Here is a 14,541-nt window from a genome sequence, read left to right on the forward strand (position 1 = left end):
GCATTAGGTGCGCACTTTAGAACTTTGTTTTCCGCTAAATGCATTTGGGCAAAATGCTTTATTAGCTGTTTCATGACAGGAGTCGCATGTTCAATAATAGGTTATAGCCTTTTGACTGTAAGACGATAGCCTGCCATTGTTGCATGTTTCCATTAAGCTCGTAATGAACAATGTTGGGTCCTTGTACAGTTGAAGTCGGAAGTTTACATGCACCTTAGCCAAATACATTTAAACTCAATTTTTCACAATTCCTGACATTTAATCCTAGTAAAAATTCCCTGTCCTAGGTCAGTTAGGTTCACCACTTTATTTGAAGAATGTGAAATGTGAGAATAATAGTAGAGAGTGATTTATTTCAGCTTTTATTTCTTTCATCACATTCCCAGTGGGTCAGAAGTTTACATACACTCAGTTCGTATTTGGTAGCATTGCCTTTAAATTGTTTCACTTGGGTCAAACGCTTTGGGTAGCCTTCCACAAGCTTCCCACAATAAGTTGGGTGAATTTTGGCCCATTCCTCCTGACAGAGCTGGTGTAACTGAGTCGGGTTTGTAGGCCTCCTTGCTCGCACATGCTTGTTCAGTTATGCATACACATTGTCTAGAGGGTTGAGGTCAGGGCTTTATGATGGCCACTCCAATACCTTGACTTTGTTGTCCTTAAGCCATTTTGCCACAACTTTGGAAGTATGCTTGGGGTCAATGTCCATTTGGAAGACCCATTTGCGACCAAGCTTTAACTTCCTGGCTGATGTCTTGAGATGTTGCTTCAATATATCCACATAATTGTCATTCCTCATGATGACATCTATTTTGTGAAGAGCACCAGTCCCTCCTGCAGCAAAGCACCCCCACAACATGATGCTGCCACCCCCGTGCTTCATGGTTGGGATGGTGTTCTTTGGCTTGCAAGCCTCCCCCTTTTTCCTCCAAACATAACGATGGTCATTATGACCAAACACTTCTATTTTTGTTTCATCAGACCAGAGGACATTTCTCCAAAAAGTACGATCTTTGTCCACATGTGCAGTTGCAAACCGTAGTCGGGCTTTTTTATGGCGGTTTTGGAGCAGTGGCTTCTTCCTTGCTGAGCGGCCTTTCAGGTTATGTTGATATAGGACTCGTTTTACTGTGGATATAGATACTTTTGTAATTGTTTCCTCCAGCATCTTCACAAGGTCCTTTGCTGTTGTTGTGGGATTGATTTGCACTTTTCGCACCAAAGTATGTTAATCTCTAAGAGACAGAAGGCATCTCCTTCCTGAGTGGTATGGCGGCTGCGTGGTCCCATGGTGTTTGTACTTGCGTACTATTGTTTGTACAGATGAACGTGGTATCTTCAGGCATTTGGAAATTGCTCCCAAGAATGAACCAGACTTGTGGAGGTCTACAATTATTTTTCTGAGGTCTTGGCTGATTTCTTTTGATTTCCCCATGATGTCAAGCAAAGAGGCACTGAGTTTGAAGGTAGGCCTTGAAATACATCCACAGGTACATCTCCAATTGACTCAAATGATGTCAATTAGCCTATCAGAAGCTTCTAAAGCCATGACATCATTTTCTGGAATTTTCCAAGCTGTTTAAAGGCACAGTCAACTTAGTGTATGTAAACTTCTGACCCATTGGAATTGTGATACAGTGAATTATAAGTGAAATAATCTGTCTGTAAACAAAATTCGCGGAGTGGTTGAAAAACGAGTTTTAATGACTCCAACCTAAGAGGAAGAGGCGAAGCGAGAGGTTTCACTCTCGCCAAAATATGTCCAATGCTTTTCTATGGGCTTATTTTGGACCTATGCTTGTCGCCTGCCTATATTGTATTATATTATAATCAGATCTCTGTTAGTATTTTCTGTTGGTCACCTCATTTTTTTTTGCCGTTGGTTGACCGGTTAATAAGGGTCAGTTAATCGGCAGCAAAATTGACCGAAATTTGCATCCTTAACATAGACTGACCAGGTGAATACAGGTGAAAGCCATCATCCCTTATTGAGGTAAATTATTTAATCAACTTCAAATTAGAGTACATGAAGGGGAGGAGACAGGTTAAAGAAGGATTTTTAAGCCTTGAGACAATTGAGACATCGATTGTGTATGTGCGCCATTCAGAGGTTGAATGGGCAAGACAAACTATTTAAGTGCCTCTGATTGGAGTATGATAGTAGATGCCAGGCGCACCGGTTTTGAGTGTGTCAAGAACTGCAACGCTGCTGGGTTTTTCACACTCAACAGTTTCCTGTGTGTATCAAGAATGGTCCACCACCCAAAGCACATCATGAAAACTTGACAACTGTGGGAAGCATTGGAGTCAACATGGGCCAGCATCCCTGTTGAACGCTTTCGACACCTTGCAGAGTCCATGCCCTGACGATTTGAGGCTGTTCTGAGGGCAAAGGGAAGTGCAACTCAATATTAGGAAGGTGTTCTTAATGTTCTGTACACTCCGTGTATATTGTACATATGTGCCACATCCTATACATTGTAGCCTCTACCGTACCATCCTTCTCATAGCGCAACAGCTCCTGCTTGGTCATTGCAGGTCCAGAGGGCTGGGTGGAGTCACATGGCTCTTCCAGCCTGCCGAGCAGCTGTTTCTTCTTGGAGGTCAGGCTAGCCTGCTTCTTCAGCAGCTCAGCTATCTGCAGCTCCACCACCTCCAGCTTGGCCTCCACAGAGTCCAGCTCTGCCTGCACGTCTGGGGAGGAGAATATTAACAAAAAATAAAACCATCATTATTTGCTGTATTCAACGTGCTCTATGGTATCTACTACTTACGATGGAGCATTCATGTAACACACATGCCCCTCTGGTAGGGAGGAGAACATTAGGTTAATAACTATTTTATCTTTTAATGACTTTTTCCTGTAATCAAAGCTCTCTACGGTATCTAGGCCCTACATAGAAATAATCTAGAATATGCATTGAACACATATGCACAAAGACAATAGTGGTACCATGAATCAGAAATTGAAAACAGCAAGCTCACTCCAAAGTTCTTCTCTTTTAAATGCTGTGCTAAATCCTTGTAGATAAACACATGTTGGCCAGGGCCTAATATAAATTATTATGATATCCATTTCAAAGTTTGGCACAATCTGCCCTGGTTAGCTTTCCTCTGGGACCAATCGCATGTGATCCTATACGAGGAGACTGTCAGGTCTGACACTTCCAAGTCACTAACGACCTGTGTTTCACAGGTAGGGCGCTAATGATGTCAGACACACATCAGTCTATTTCACAGTCAATGTTTCTCTATGGGTTTGGTACCATACTTTTAAGAAAGGGGAATAGAAATGTGAGATCACATTCACTTACCTTTGGTACTGTCCATTTCCAAGGCAAATCTACAACACAATCAACCACCTTGCAGACTTTAATCACTCTGTTGAATGAGGGGGGAAATGGCAGTGTTATGCAATGTAGCCTGCAAGATATAGTGCCTTCAGAAAGAATTCCTACCCCTTGTTGGGTTACAGGCAGCCAAAATTTAAAATGGATTAAACTGAGATTGTGTGTCACTGGCCTATGCCCTAACAATAGGAGTCGTTGTCCCAAAGGTGGGAAGGCAGGCGACAAGTTTAGATCCAAAATAAGCCCATAGAAGCACATTGGCCTTATTTATGGACAGACTTAATCAAAAGTGAAACCTCTCGCTTCATCTCTTCCGCTATGATTTACACACATACCAAGCCCCTCCCCCTTCCTCTCAAGCCAACAAAGTTGAGAGATCACATCTTCCTCTCTGACAGGGGGTTTCAACTCACTATTTGCATTTGAGGTTTGGTCCAGCAGAATCGGTCATATGGACACCAAAACACATTGAGACATTATTTTACTGTAATAGATAAGTTAAAAAGTTTATCGTTAGAAAAGTTGTCTCAACTACTCAAACTGCGCGCAGAGCAGACTACTAAAACGAGAGTGTCAATGAATATGGCTTCTGGAAAATGAATGCTCAAGTTTGTCCATGCGGCATTGGGGTACCACTTACCGCTAGCAGAATTTTTGCCAAAGGGCTGTTATTATACTAGCTGTCTAGTGTGTGATTTATAAATGTGCAATGAGAATAAAACACAATTAAATAAGTACTTGGCAACTCATTCTCATTCTGAGAAATAAAGTAGGCCACTTGATTTCAACATCTGAACAAAGTGGACATGCTTTTCAAACAGTTGGAGACAGACAGAAGGGTGTGTTCATAACAATTCAACTGTTCAACTTTGTTAGCTAGCAACTAGATCAAAGTTGTCTAAAGATTAGCTGGCTAATCACTAGCACGTGGGCTTGAGATATTGTTGATGAGACCTGTGTTAATTGTCTAGTGCCTAATGCCTACTACAAGAAGTTAGTCATTATCAGTGAATGTGCATTGTGCATGATACTAGTTAAATTTGTAACAAAAAAGGGCATTTTCATAGACATACTTGAAAGCCAGATCAGTGATTATTAAAAAAAAAAATAACGCAGGTTATTAAAATATTTTTATAAAATAATGAAATTATTTGTGGGTTTTATGGTTGTGGAAGGCTTATATTTAGTCTAGATATAATTTCACAAGCCCTGAATTCATTAGATTATTGCTGACTGTTTGAAATGCAGTGTATTTGACCTTTAATAGTACAACAATGCTTATTTCGAGAAAACATTTTACATTTTTTACGAGAATCGCCCAGAAGTTTGAGAAGAAAAGAAATTGAGATATAAAATAAAGTTTAATGGTTTTGATAGGAGAAAACTGAGGATGGATCAACAACACTGAAAATAAATAAATATATTCCAAAACATGCATCCTGTTTGCAATAAGGCACAATAATGCCTTATGCATAAAATGTGGCAAAGAAATGAACTTTATGTCCTGAATACAAAGTGTTATGTTTGTGGCAAATTCAACACAACACATCACTGAGTAGCACTCTCCATATTTTCAAGCATGGTGGTGGCTGAATGTTATGGGTATGCTTGTCGTCAGCAAGGACTAGGGAGTTTAAGATAAAAAATTTAACGGAATAGAGCTAAGCACAGGCAAAATCCTGCTTTCTAACTGACACTGGGAAACAAATTCACCTTTCAGCAAAACAATGACCTCAAACACAAGGACAAATCTACACTGGAGTTGCTTACTAAGACGACATTGAATGTTCCTGAGTGGCCTAGTCAGTTTTTACAAATTGGCTTGAAAATCTATGGCAAGAATTGAAATTGGCTGTCTACCAATGGCCAACAATCAACTTGACAGAACTTGAAGATATTTTAAAAATAATAATGTGGAAATATTGTACAATACAGGTGTACAACGCTCTAGAGACTTACCCAGAAAGATGTATCTGTAATCGCTGCCAAAGGTGAGTCTAATATGTATTGACTCAGTGGGTTGAATACTTTATTTATTTATTTATTTATTACAAATGTTAGAATTTTTCTTCCACTTTGACAAAAAAAATTACAATTAAAATCAATTTTAATCTCACCTTGTAAGACAATAAAATGTGGAAAAAGTCAAGGGGTGTGCATACTTTCTGAAGGCTCTGTAAATAACATGTAAAACATTGCTTACACAATCTTTCTCCCTCAACATTGGATATGTAAGGGATAATCAACGAGGAGCTATGCGTTCTATGGAAAATAATGAGATGGATGAGATGGAAGGTGTGTTTCACGACATGCTAGCAGAGTAGAACTGCTAGTTTAGCTAACCAAACCATCATTCCTAGCTTGCCATTATGAAAATCATATTCAACAATGCCAATAATGTTTTCAATTCGACTATTGCTTTCAAAAGCAGCTCAAACATTAAACATGTAAAGAATGAACTATTGGCAATGAATTCTACAGTGCAATTATACTGTCCATTTTTAGGGAAATAATGCACGCTCTAGAATGCCCTTCAAGCCAATCAGAATGCCATGGTATAATGTGCATTGTTGAATATGCAATCTATTTATCTAACTATCATTGGCTAGCAATCTAATGTGGTGAAGAAAAAGTTAAGAAAAATGGTAAAGCCACATGGAGGAAGGGTGGGGGCTTTCCCGGTTCACACATGTCCGTTACTTTACACAATAAATGTTTACATTCCGGCCTGCTTGCCAAAAGCTCAAGGAAACAGCTTGTTCGTGTATGGATAGATTCAAAGTGTATTTTATGCATTCAGTTTATAATATATCCTTGGTTAATTAAGAAATAAATCCCGAGGGAGTGGTATGTGGCCAATATACCACCTAAGGGCTGTTCTTAGCCACGACGCAACGCGGAGTGCTAGGACACAGCCCTTAGCCGTGGTATATTGGCCATATATTATAAACTGAATGCATAAAATACACTTTGAATCTATCCATACACGAACAAGCTGTTTCCTTGAGCTTTTGGCAAGCAGGCCAGAATGTAAACATTTATTGTGTAAAGTAACGGACATGTGTGAACCGGGAAAGCCCCCACCCTTCCTCCATGTGGCTTTACCATTTTTCTTAACTTTTTCTTCACCACATTAGATTGCTAGCCAATGATAGTTAGATAAATAGATTGCCAATGATCAACCACCCTAGCAGTACGTTATCCAGCCTCGATCGGGAATAAGCAACCTGCTCCACCAAACAGCCTAATGTTAATGTTAGCCAACCTGTAGCTGACTAGCTAGCAAATTATACTTCAACTTTTTGACAGCTACATATTTGGCTAGCCATTAATGATACTAACATGTGGAACGAAATTATGGAAAATGAGGGAAAGAGGATGTTGAAAGAACAAAGCAAAACTCACCATCAAAAATTTACTCGCCTGACTTCTCGAGTTTGCACTGAATATTTGCGCTCCCTTTTTTCTTGACGGTTGCTAGACAGCTCGCGCGGGTGATTTTGTTGGGCAGACCAATCAGATTGCTGTTGTTTCACTTTCTCGGCGGTATGGGGTACATTCAACAAACCAACTGCAATCAATGCTGAATAAATGTTGTATTTTTATTTTACCTTTATTTTTACAATACAATACAACCTGAAAACATTTTCCATCCGGAAAATTGACGTGTATGTAGGCAGGGAATATATTTTCAAATCAAATCAAATCAAATTGTATTTGTCACATACACATGGTTAGCAGATGTTAATGCGAGTGTAGCGAAATGCTTGTGCTTCTAGTTCTGACAATGCAGCAATAACCAACGAGTAATCTAACCTAACAGTTCCACAACTACTACCTTATACACACAAGTGTAAAGGGATAAAGAATATGTACATAAAGATATATGAATAAGTGATGGTACAGAATAGGCAAGATGCAGTAGATGGTATCGAGTACAGTATATACATATGAGATGAGTAATGTAGGGTATGTAAACATAAAAGTGACATAGTTTAAAGTGGCTAGTGATACATGTATTACATAAAGATGGCAAGATGCAGTAGATGATATAGAGTACAGTATATACATATACATTATATTAAGTGGCATTGTTTATTGCATTGTTTATTTTCCAGCAACTACCGAGTTATATTCAGCAGATAAGTGCTCTCCTTATTTTTTTTCATCAACGTTTTTATACAACCCTTTAGAATGTTGAATGCAACCCGGATTTTGTCCGGAAGAATTATATTTTTGATGAAACCAAGAAGGCGTGTTTCCGGAAGACGTGGCTAGTGCTACAGTGGCAGCACTTGAACTTGTATTTTAGTAAAATACAATTAACAGTGTCAACTTTTATATTTTACAAGCTGTTGATTCATTGTCAAAATGATCTCTCTAACGGACTCACAGAGTAAGGCGATTTCTATTTTATCATACGGTTGTTGCTTGCCAACTTGTTCCAGCTCTCTAACTAACATTAGCAAGCTATCCTCTCAGCTACATTACTAATGCGCTATTCTCTTATGTGAGGAAAACAGCTAGAAATAGGTAGCCTGCTGAATCGTATTTGTTTGCTAGATAGAGTGACCATTGACAGCTAACGTTAGCTAGCTAATTAATGACATATTCATTCTGAACCAGATGGCTAGTTAGGGAGGGAGGATTTCAATTGAAAGTACGGGAGGATAGGCAGTAGAATGGTTGGATGCCATACCATTTGCTCCGTTCCGGCCATTATTATGAGTTGTCCTCCCCTCAGCAGTCTCCTGTGATTCAAAAGTATTAACGTTAGTGTGCTTGGATACTTTAAATAATGTGATTCTTCTTTCTTGCAGAGATCGGAATGGGACTAACAGGCTTCGGCGTGTTTTTCCTCCTCTTTGGAATGATTCTGTTTTTTGACAAAGCCCTCCTTGCCATAGGAAATGTGAGTGATTTCATCATCACCATCCACAGTTCATATATTTGTCTACCTTCTGCAGCTACATACACGAGGCGTACGTGTTGCTATATTTATTGGAACATTGGTCTGAAATGCAATTCCGTTATCTCTGAGTGACACTGAGAAAAACACAGCTGCAGAGCCCTCCTTGCCTTTCTGACTCTCTCAACTGAGCACAATCACCACCTTATAGAGTAGTGGGTAGTTGTAGGGTTTAACTGTGAAGTACTCTGGCATTGTCAACAAACATTGACATTGTCTGTTCCCTGTCCCTTCTATTTCGCTATAGATCCTCTTTGTGGCTGGCCTGTCATTTGTGATCGGTCTGGAGAGGACGTTCCGGTTCTTCTTCCAGAAACACAAGATGAAGGCAACTAGCTTCTTCCTGGGTGGAGTGTTGATCGTTCTTATTGGCTGGCCCATTGTGGGAGTGGTCCTGGAGGTCTATGGATTTTTCCTTTTATTCAGGTGGGTAAAGTACAGGCCCCAGGCTTTTTGCTAAGCTTATCTTTCGAATAAGATGCAGTCTTGAGGAAAACAAGCCAAGGAAATCTTTGTTTGTCCTGTCAACTGTCTCGCCTCCACCCCCTGTTGAGTGCAGCCCTCATTTTATGCAAGGGCTTGCTGCGTGTAAAGATCCGTAGTCCATCATCATGTGCTTGCTGTTGTCAACTAACTCTCTCTCTTTATCTTCTCCAGGGGTTTCTTCCCAGCGGCAGTAGGCTTCATCAGAAGGATACCCTTCCTGGGCTCCCTGCTAAACCTCCCATTCATCAGTGGGGTGAGTTCAGAGATGTAGTGGTAAAAAAAAAAATAGCTGGGTAAATTCTGATTGCTGGTCACGGTGAAAAAAGAAACGCTCCAATAGTTTCAATGCATTTTTCCCGGTGAGTGAACTGTTTACACTTGCGTTTACCCTCCACTACACCACTGTGTGAGGAAGGGTATGGGAACAGGAGCTACAATGCAGTGGGTGCTGGGTGGGCTGAGGTGGTTACACTAAAGACAACACAGGGTCCAATTGGTATCTGACATTGGTTCTGGAAGGCTGTAGTGTCTCGTACTGTGTCACTCAATCTTCTATCGTGTGTGTGTGTGTGTGTGTGTGTGTGTGTGTGTGTGTGTGTGTGTGTGTGTGTGTGTGTGTGTGTGTGTGTGTGTGTGTGTGTGTGTGTGTGTGTGTGTGTGTGTGTGTGTTATGCGGTGTATGTTCGTGAAGTCACTTGTTTTGAGGAGAATGTGTCTCTGTCTCTTTTAAAGCCTTCATAATTAACTCTGAGGACAATCCGCTGTCTCGGTCAGTCACTGCAGATTTTCCCTTGCATGTGAGCATGATTCACATCTGTTTATAATGTATGTTATACTGTAATGTTGCCTTATGCCTGACCAGAGTAGGGAACCATTGGTATTGGAAATAATTTATACTAGGACACCAGCAACAGCATTTATCCTACACGCCATTTTGAATAGTCTACTCAATCAGTCACGTCAAGCAAACATTTAATTTCCCATGTACAACTATGCACTAAACGTTTTAGTCAAGCTTGTATATGTCATCTATTTTTGCTCTACTTTGCAAAGGGGACGGTAGACTGTTGCCTTAAATTTGTTTATTTTGTCTCTCTCTTTCAGTTCGTGGACAAAGTGGGAGAGAGCAACACCATGGTATAACAGTGACTTTTTGTTTATGGAGAAAAACAATCTATTATATTTATGATACAGTAGTTCTCATAAAGCCACATAACCCCCATTGGTCAATTGCTTACCTCCAACAGTTAGCTAGGTAATTTTCATGAGACTTTGTATATTAAGACCTCTTCCCATTTAAAGGGAAAACAGTCAGCTTTTTTGTATCTTGATTCTGCCATTTTAAGGTCCGTACCAGTCCTGGTTGCTACGGGCAACTGTTACTAATGAATCTGGAGTTCGTTACGATGGCTACCCCAGAATGTTTTACATGTTGTTGAATGCTGCTCCTCTACTGGAGTACTCCCCACGAGGAGGAGAGTCCCTCTACCGGACTGAAGAAAACCAGTGTCCATTTTGGCGCTCTTACTCTGCTATTGAATGTACAGACAAACTCACCGTGTCATCGCCTCTGGACAACCTCAGAAGAGGTGTGGTGGAGGAGAGCTGGTCCTATTGTTACATTGTAGATGGGCCAGGGGGTTTTCCTAGTGCTGTGCTGTCTTGCCAAAAATGAACTAGGGGTTAGTGAGATGGCACAAACAGGTCTTATACCATGTTAGGATTTCCTGACCATATGACCAGACCAGGGAAAACTCAAAGCCATATTTAAAGGTGGTTTCCTGGTCAGGTATTGGAAAGACTCCTGGTCCTACTTATGGTGCCTGTGCTTTCTCATACTGGACTGAAACTTGAGTCATGTGGAAGAAAATAGCTTTACTTTCCTTTTCTCTCACGCCTGTTATGATTACCAGATCTGGCAGTTGCATATTTTCCCCTTATTTTTCTGTCGTTTCTGTGTATGACTGGTTGAGGAAGCTCTGTAGATATATATTTTTTTTTAAATTTCAAGAGCAACATTAGAGTTGGAATTTTATCAATGTTAACTATAGTAATGGAGGGTACTGAATGGAATGGCTAATGGGATATGACAATGGTTTTACAATGTTTTGTCTGACACTTTTGTAATTACACTTTTAAGAAATGTGCCTTGTGCCGTTGTCTGTCATTCATTGTTTTGATTGTGAGAAATTGCAAATATACTAAACAAAAATATGAATGCAACATGTAAAGTATTGGTTTCATGAGCTGAAATAAAAGATCCCAGAAATGTTCCTATACACACACAAATTGTATTTCTCTCAAATTTTGTCCACACATTTCTTTACATTCCTGTTAGTGAGTATTTCTCCTTTGCCAAGATAATCCATCCACCTGACAGGTGTGGCATATCAAAAAGGTGATTAAACAGCATTATCATTACACAGGTGCACTGTGTGCTGTGGACAATAAAAGACCACTCTAAAACGTGCAGTTTTGTCACACAACGCCACAGATTTTACAAATTTTGGGGGAGCGTGCAATTGGTATGCTCCCTGCAGGAATGTCCACAAGCGCTGTTGCCAGAGAATGTAATGTTCATTTCTCTACCATAAGCCGCCTCAAACATTTTAGAGAATTTGGTAGTACGTCCAACCGTCCTCACAACCGTAGACCACGCCAGCCCAGGACCTTCACCCCCGGGGTATTTTCTGTCGATAATAAAGCCCTTTTGTGGGGGAAAACAAATTCTGATTGGCTGGGTCTAGCTCCCCTGTGCCCCTGACCAGTCATGTGAAATTCATAGATTAGGGTCTAATGAATTTATTTCAATTTACTGATTTCCTTATATGAACTGTAACTCAATAAATGTTTGAAATTGTTGCATTTATATTTTTGTTCAGTATACAGTGCATTCGGAAATTATTCAGACCCCTTGATTTTTTCCACATTTTGTTACGTTACAGCCTTATTCTAAAATGTATTATATATTTTTTTTCTCATCGACAAGCAACACCCCATAATAACAAAGCAAAAAAAGTTGAGAAAATGTTGCTAATTGATCAAAAAAATTAAAAACATACCTTGTTTACATAAGTATTCTGACCCTTGAAATTGAGCTCAGGTACATCGTGTTTTCATAGATCATCTATCAATCTACACCCAATACCCCATAATGACAAAGGAATAACAGATTTTTTTTTATGTATGCAAATTTGTTTTAAAAAAATAAAGAAAATGAAATATCACATTTACATAAGTATTCAGACCCTTTACTCAATACTTTGTTACAGCCTCGAGTCTTCTTGGGTATGACGCTACAAGCTTGTCACACCTGCATTCTTCTCTGCAGATCCTCTCAAGCTCTGTCAGGTTTGAAGGGGAGTGTCGCTGCACAGCTATTTTCAGGTCTATCCAAAGATATTAGATCGGGTTGAAGTCGGGCTCTGGCTGGGCCACTCAAGGATATTCAGAGACTTGTCCCAATGCCACTCCTGCGTTGTCTTTGTGTGCTTAGGGTCGTTGTTCTGTTGGAAGGTGGATCTCTGTACTCTGCTTCGTTCATCTTTCCCTGAATCCTGACTAGTCTCCCAGTCCCTGCCGCTGAAAAACATCCCCACCGCATGATGCTGCCACCACCATGCTTCACCGTAGGAATGTTTCCAGGTTTCCTCCAGACGTGACACTTGGCATTCAGCCAAAGACTTCAATCTTGGTTTCATTAAACCGGAGAATCATTTTTCTCATGGTCTGAGAGTCCTTTAGGTATCATGACACTAGGCAAGACCCAAATGCAGACACAGGAATCAGATGGTTGGAGTTTAAGATGTTTAATAAATCCAAAGGGAATAGGCAAGAGAATAGTCGTGGACAGGCAACAGATCATAACCAGATCAGAGTCCAGGAGGTACAGAGTGGCAGGCAGGCTCGATGTCAGGGTAGGCAGAATGGTCAGGCAGGCGGGTACAGAGTCCAGAACAGGCAAGGGTCAAAACCGGGAAGACTAGAAAAAGGAGAAAAGGAAAACAGGAAAAAACACTGGTAGGCTTGGACATACAAGATGAACTGGCACAGAGAGACAGGAAACACAGGGATAAATACACTGGGGGAAACAAGTGATACCTGGAGGGGGTGGAGACAATAACGAGGACAGGTGAAAGAGATCAAGGTGTGACATTAGGTGCCTTTTGGCAAACTCCAAACGGGCTGTCATCTGCCTTTTACTGAAGAGTGGCCACTTTACCATAAAGGCCTGATTGATGGAGTGCTGCAGAGATGGTTCCTCCACAGAGGAATTCTGGAGCTCTGTCAAAGTGACCATCAGGTTCTTGGTCACCTCCCTGACCAAGGCCTTTCTCCCCCGATTACTCAGTTTGGCCCGGCGGCCAGCTCTAGGAAGAGTCTTGGTGGTTCCAAACTTCTTCCATTTAAGAATGATGGAGTGTTCTTGGGGACCTTCAATGCTGCAGACATTTTTTGGTACCCTTCCCCAGATCTGTGCCTCAACACAATACTGTCTCGGAGCTCAACGGACAGTTCCTTCAACCTCATGGCTTGGTTTTTGCTCTGACATGAACTGTCAACTGTGGGACCTTATATAGACAGGTGTGTGCCTTTCCAAATCATATCCAATCAATTGAATTTACCACAGGTGGACTCCAACCAAGTTGTAGAAACATCTCAAGGATCATCATTGGAAACAGGATGCACCTGAGCTTAATCTGGAGTCTCATAGCAAAGGGTCTAAATACTTATGTAAATAAGGTATTTATGTTTGTTTTTTTGATGTGCTAAAATTTAAAAAAAATCTGTTTTGTTTTCGCTTTGTCATTATGGGGTATTGTGTGTACAGTGGGGAGAACAAGTATTTGATACACTGCCGATTTTGCAGGTTTTCCTACTTACAAAGCATGTAGAGGTCTGTAATTTTTATCATAGGTACACTTCAACTGTGAGAGACGGAATCTAAAACAAAAATCCAGAAAATCACATTGTATGATTTTTAAATAATTAATTTGCATTTTATTGCATGACATAAGTATTTGATACATCAGAAAAGCAGAACTTAATATTTGGTACAGAAACCTTTGTTTGCAATTACAGAGATCATACGTTTCCTGTAGTTCTTGACTAGGTTTGCACACACTGCAGCAGGGATTTTGGCCCACTCCTCCCTACAGATCTTCTCCAGATCCTTCAGGTTTCGGGGCTGTCGCTGGGCAATACGGACTTTCAGCTCCCTCCAAAGATTTTCTATTGGGTTCAGGTCTGGAGACTGGCTAGGCCACTCCAGGACCTTGAGATGCTTCTTACGGAGCCACTCCTTAGTTGCCATGGCTGTGTGCTTCGTGTCGTTGTCATGCTGGAAGACCCAGCCACGACCCATCTTCAATGCTCTTACTGAGGGAAGGAGGTTGTTGGCCAAGATCTCGCGATACATGGCCCCATCCATCCTCCCCTCAATACGGTGCAGTCGTCCTGTCCCCTTTGCAGAAAAGCATCCCCAAAGAATGATGTTTCCACCTCCATGCTTCACGGTTGGGATGGTGTTCTTGGGGTTGTACTCATACTTCTTCTTCCTCCAAACACGGCGAGTGGAGTTAGACCAAAAAGCTCTATTTTTGTCTCATCAGACCACATGACCTTCTCCCATTCCTCCTCTGGATCATCCAGATGGTCATTGGCAAACTTCAGACAGGCCTGGACATGCACTGGCTTAAGCAGGGGGACCTTGTGTGCGCTGCAGGATTTTAATCC

At 40.9% G+C, this 14,541-nt stretch overlaps 2 protein-coding genes across 5 annotated transcripts in view; one reads left to right on the forward strand and one right to left on the reverse strand.

The window, feature by feature from the left end:
• Positions 1-6,886, reverse strand: part of LOC139566011 (ATP-dependent DNA helicase Q1-like) — a 20,612-nt gene extending 13,726 nt beyond the window's left edge. Inside the window, exons 1-3 of one of the 2 annotated variants that reach the window (XM_071386814.1) lie at positions 6,756-6,886; positions 3,315-3,381; positions 2,497-2,694 (exon numbers count right to left, since the gene is read on the reverse strand). In XM_071386814.1, coding sequence (XP_071242915.1) covers positions 2,497-2,694; positions 3,315-3,330 — 214 coding nt within the window. In that variant the 5' untranslated portion in view covers positions 3,331-3,381; positions 6,756-6,886. Of the gene's footprint in view, positions 1-2,496; positions 2,695-3,314; positions 3,382-5,467; positions 5,516-6,755 lie in introns of those variants that run through there. The other variant, XM_071386815.1, reaches the window with a different exon arrangement.
• Positions 6,887-7,580: 694 nt separating this feature from the next.
• On the forward strand, positions 7,581-11,094 carry LOC139566013 (vesicle transport protein GOT1B-like). 3 transcript variants are annotated; one of them, XR_011673033.1, is made up of 6 exons: positions 7,581-7,746; positions 8,171-8,262; positions 8,567-8,745; positions 8,977-9,058; positions 9,538-9,602; positions 9,910-11,094. XR_011673033.1 is itself a non-coding variant. In XM_071386819.1 (6 exons), the coding sequence occupies exons 1-5, from the start codon at positions 7,722-7,724 to the stop codon at positions 9,544-9,546; spliced, it is 387 nt and encodes a 128-aa protein (XP_071242920.1). In that variant the 5' UTR covers positions 7,581-7,721; the 3' UTR covers positions 9,547-9,574; positions 9,910-11,094. The 3 variants fall into 3 exon arrangements, 2 of the variants coding, with proteins under 2 accessions (XP_071242920.1, XP_071242919.1); XM_071386819.1 differs by having other exon boundaries at positions 9,538-9,574; XM_071386818.1 differs by lacking the exon at positions 9,538-9,602 and having other exon boundaries at positions 7,582-7,746.
• Positions 11,095-14,541: the final 3,447 nt, after the last annotated feature.

The sequence above is a fragment of the Salvelinus alpinus genome, chromosome 37, assembly GCF_045679555.1.
Source record: "Salvelinus alpinus chromosome 37, SLU_Salpinus.1, whole genome shotgun sequence".
Taxonomy (NCBI): domain Eukaryota; kingdom Metazoa; phylum Chordata; class Actinopteri; order Salmoniformes; family Salmonidae; genus Salvelinus; species Salvelinus alpinus.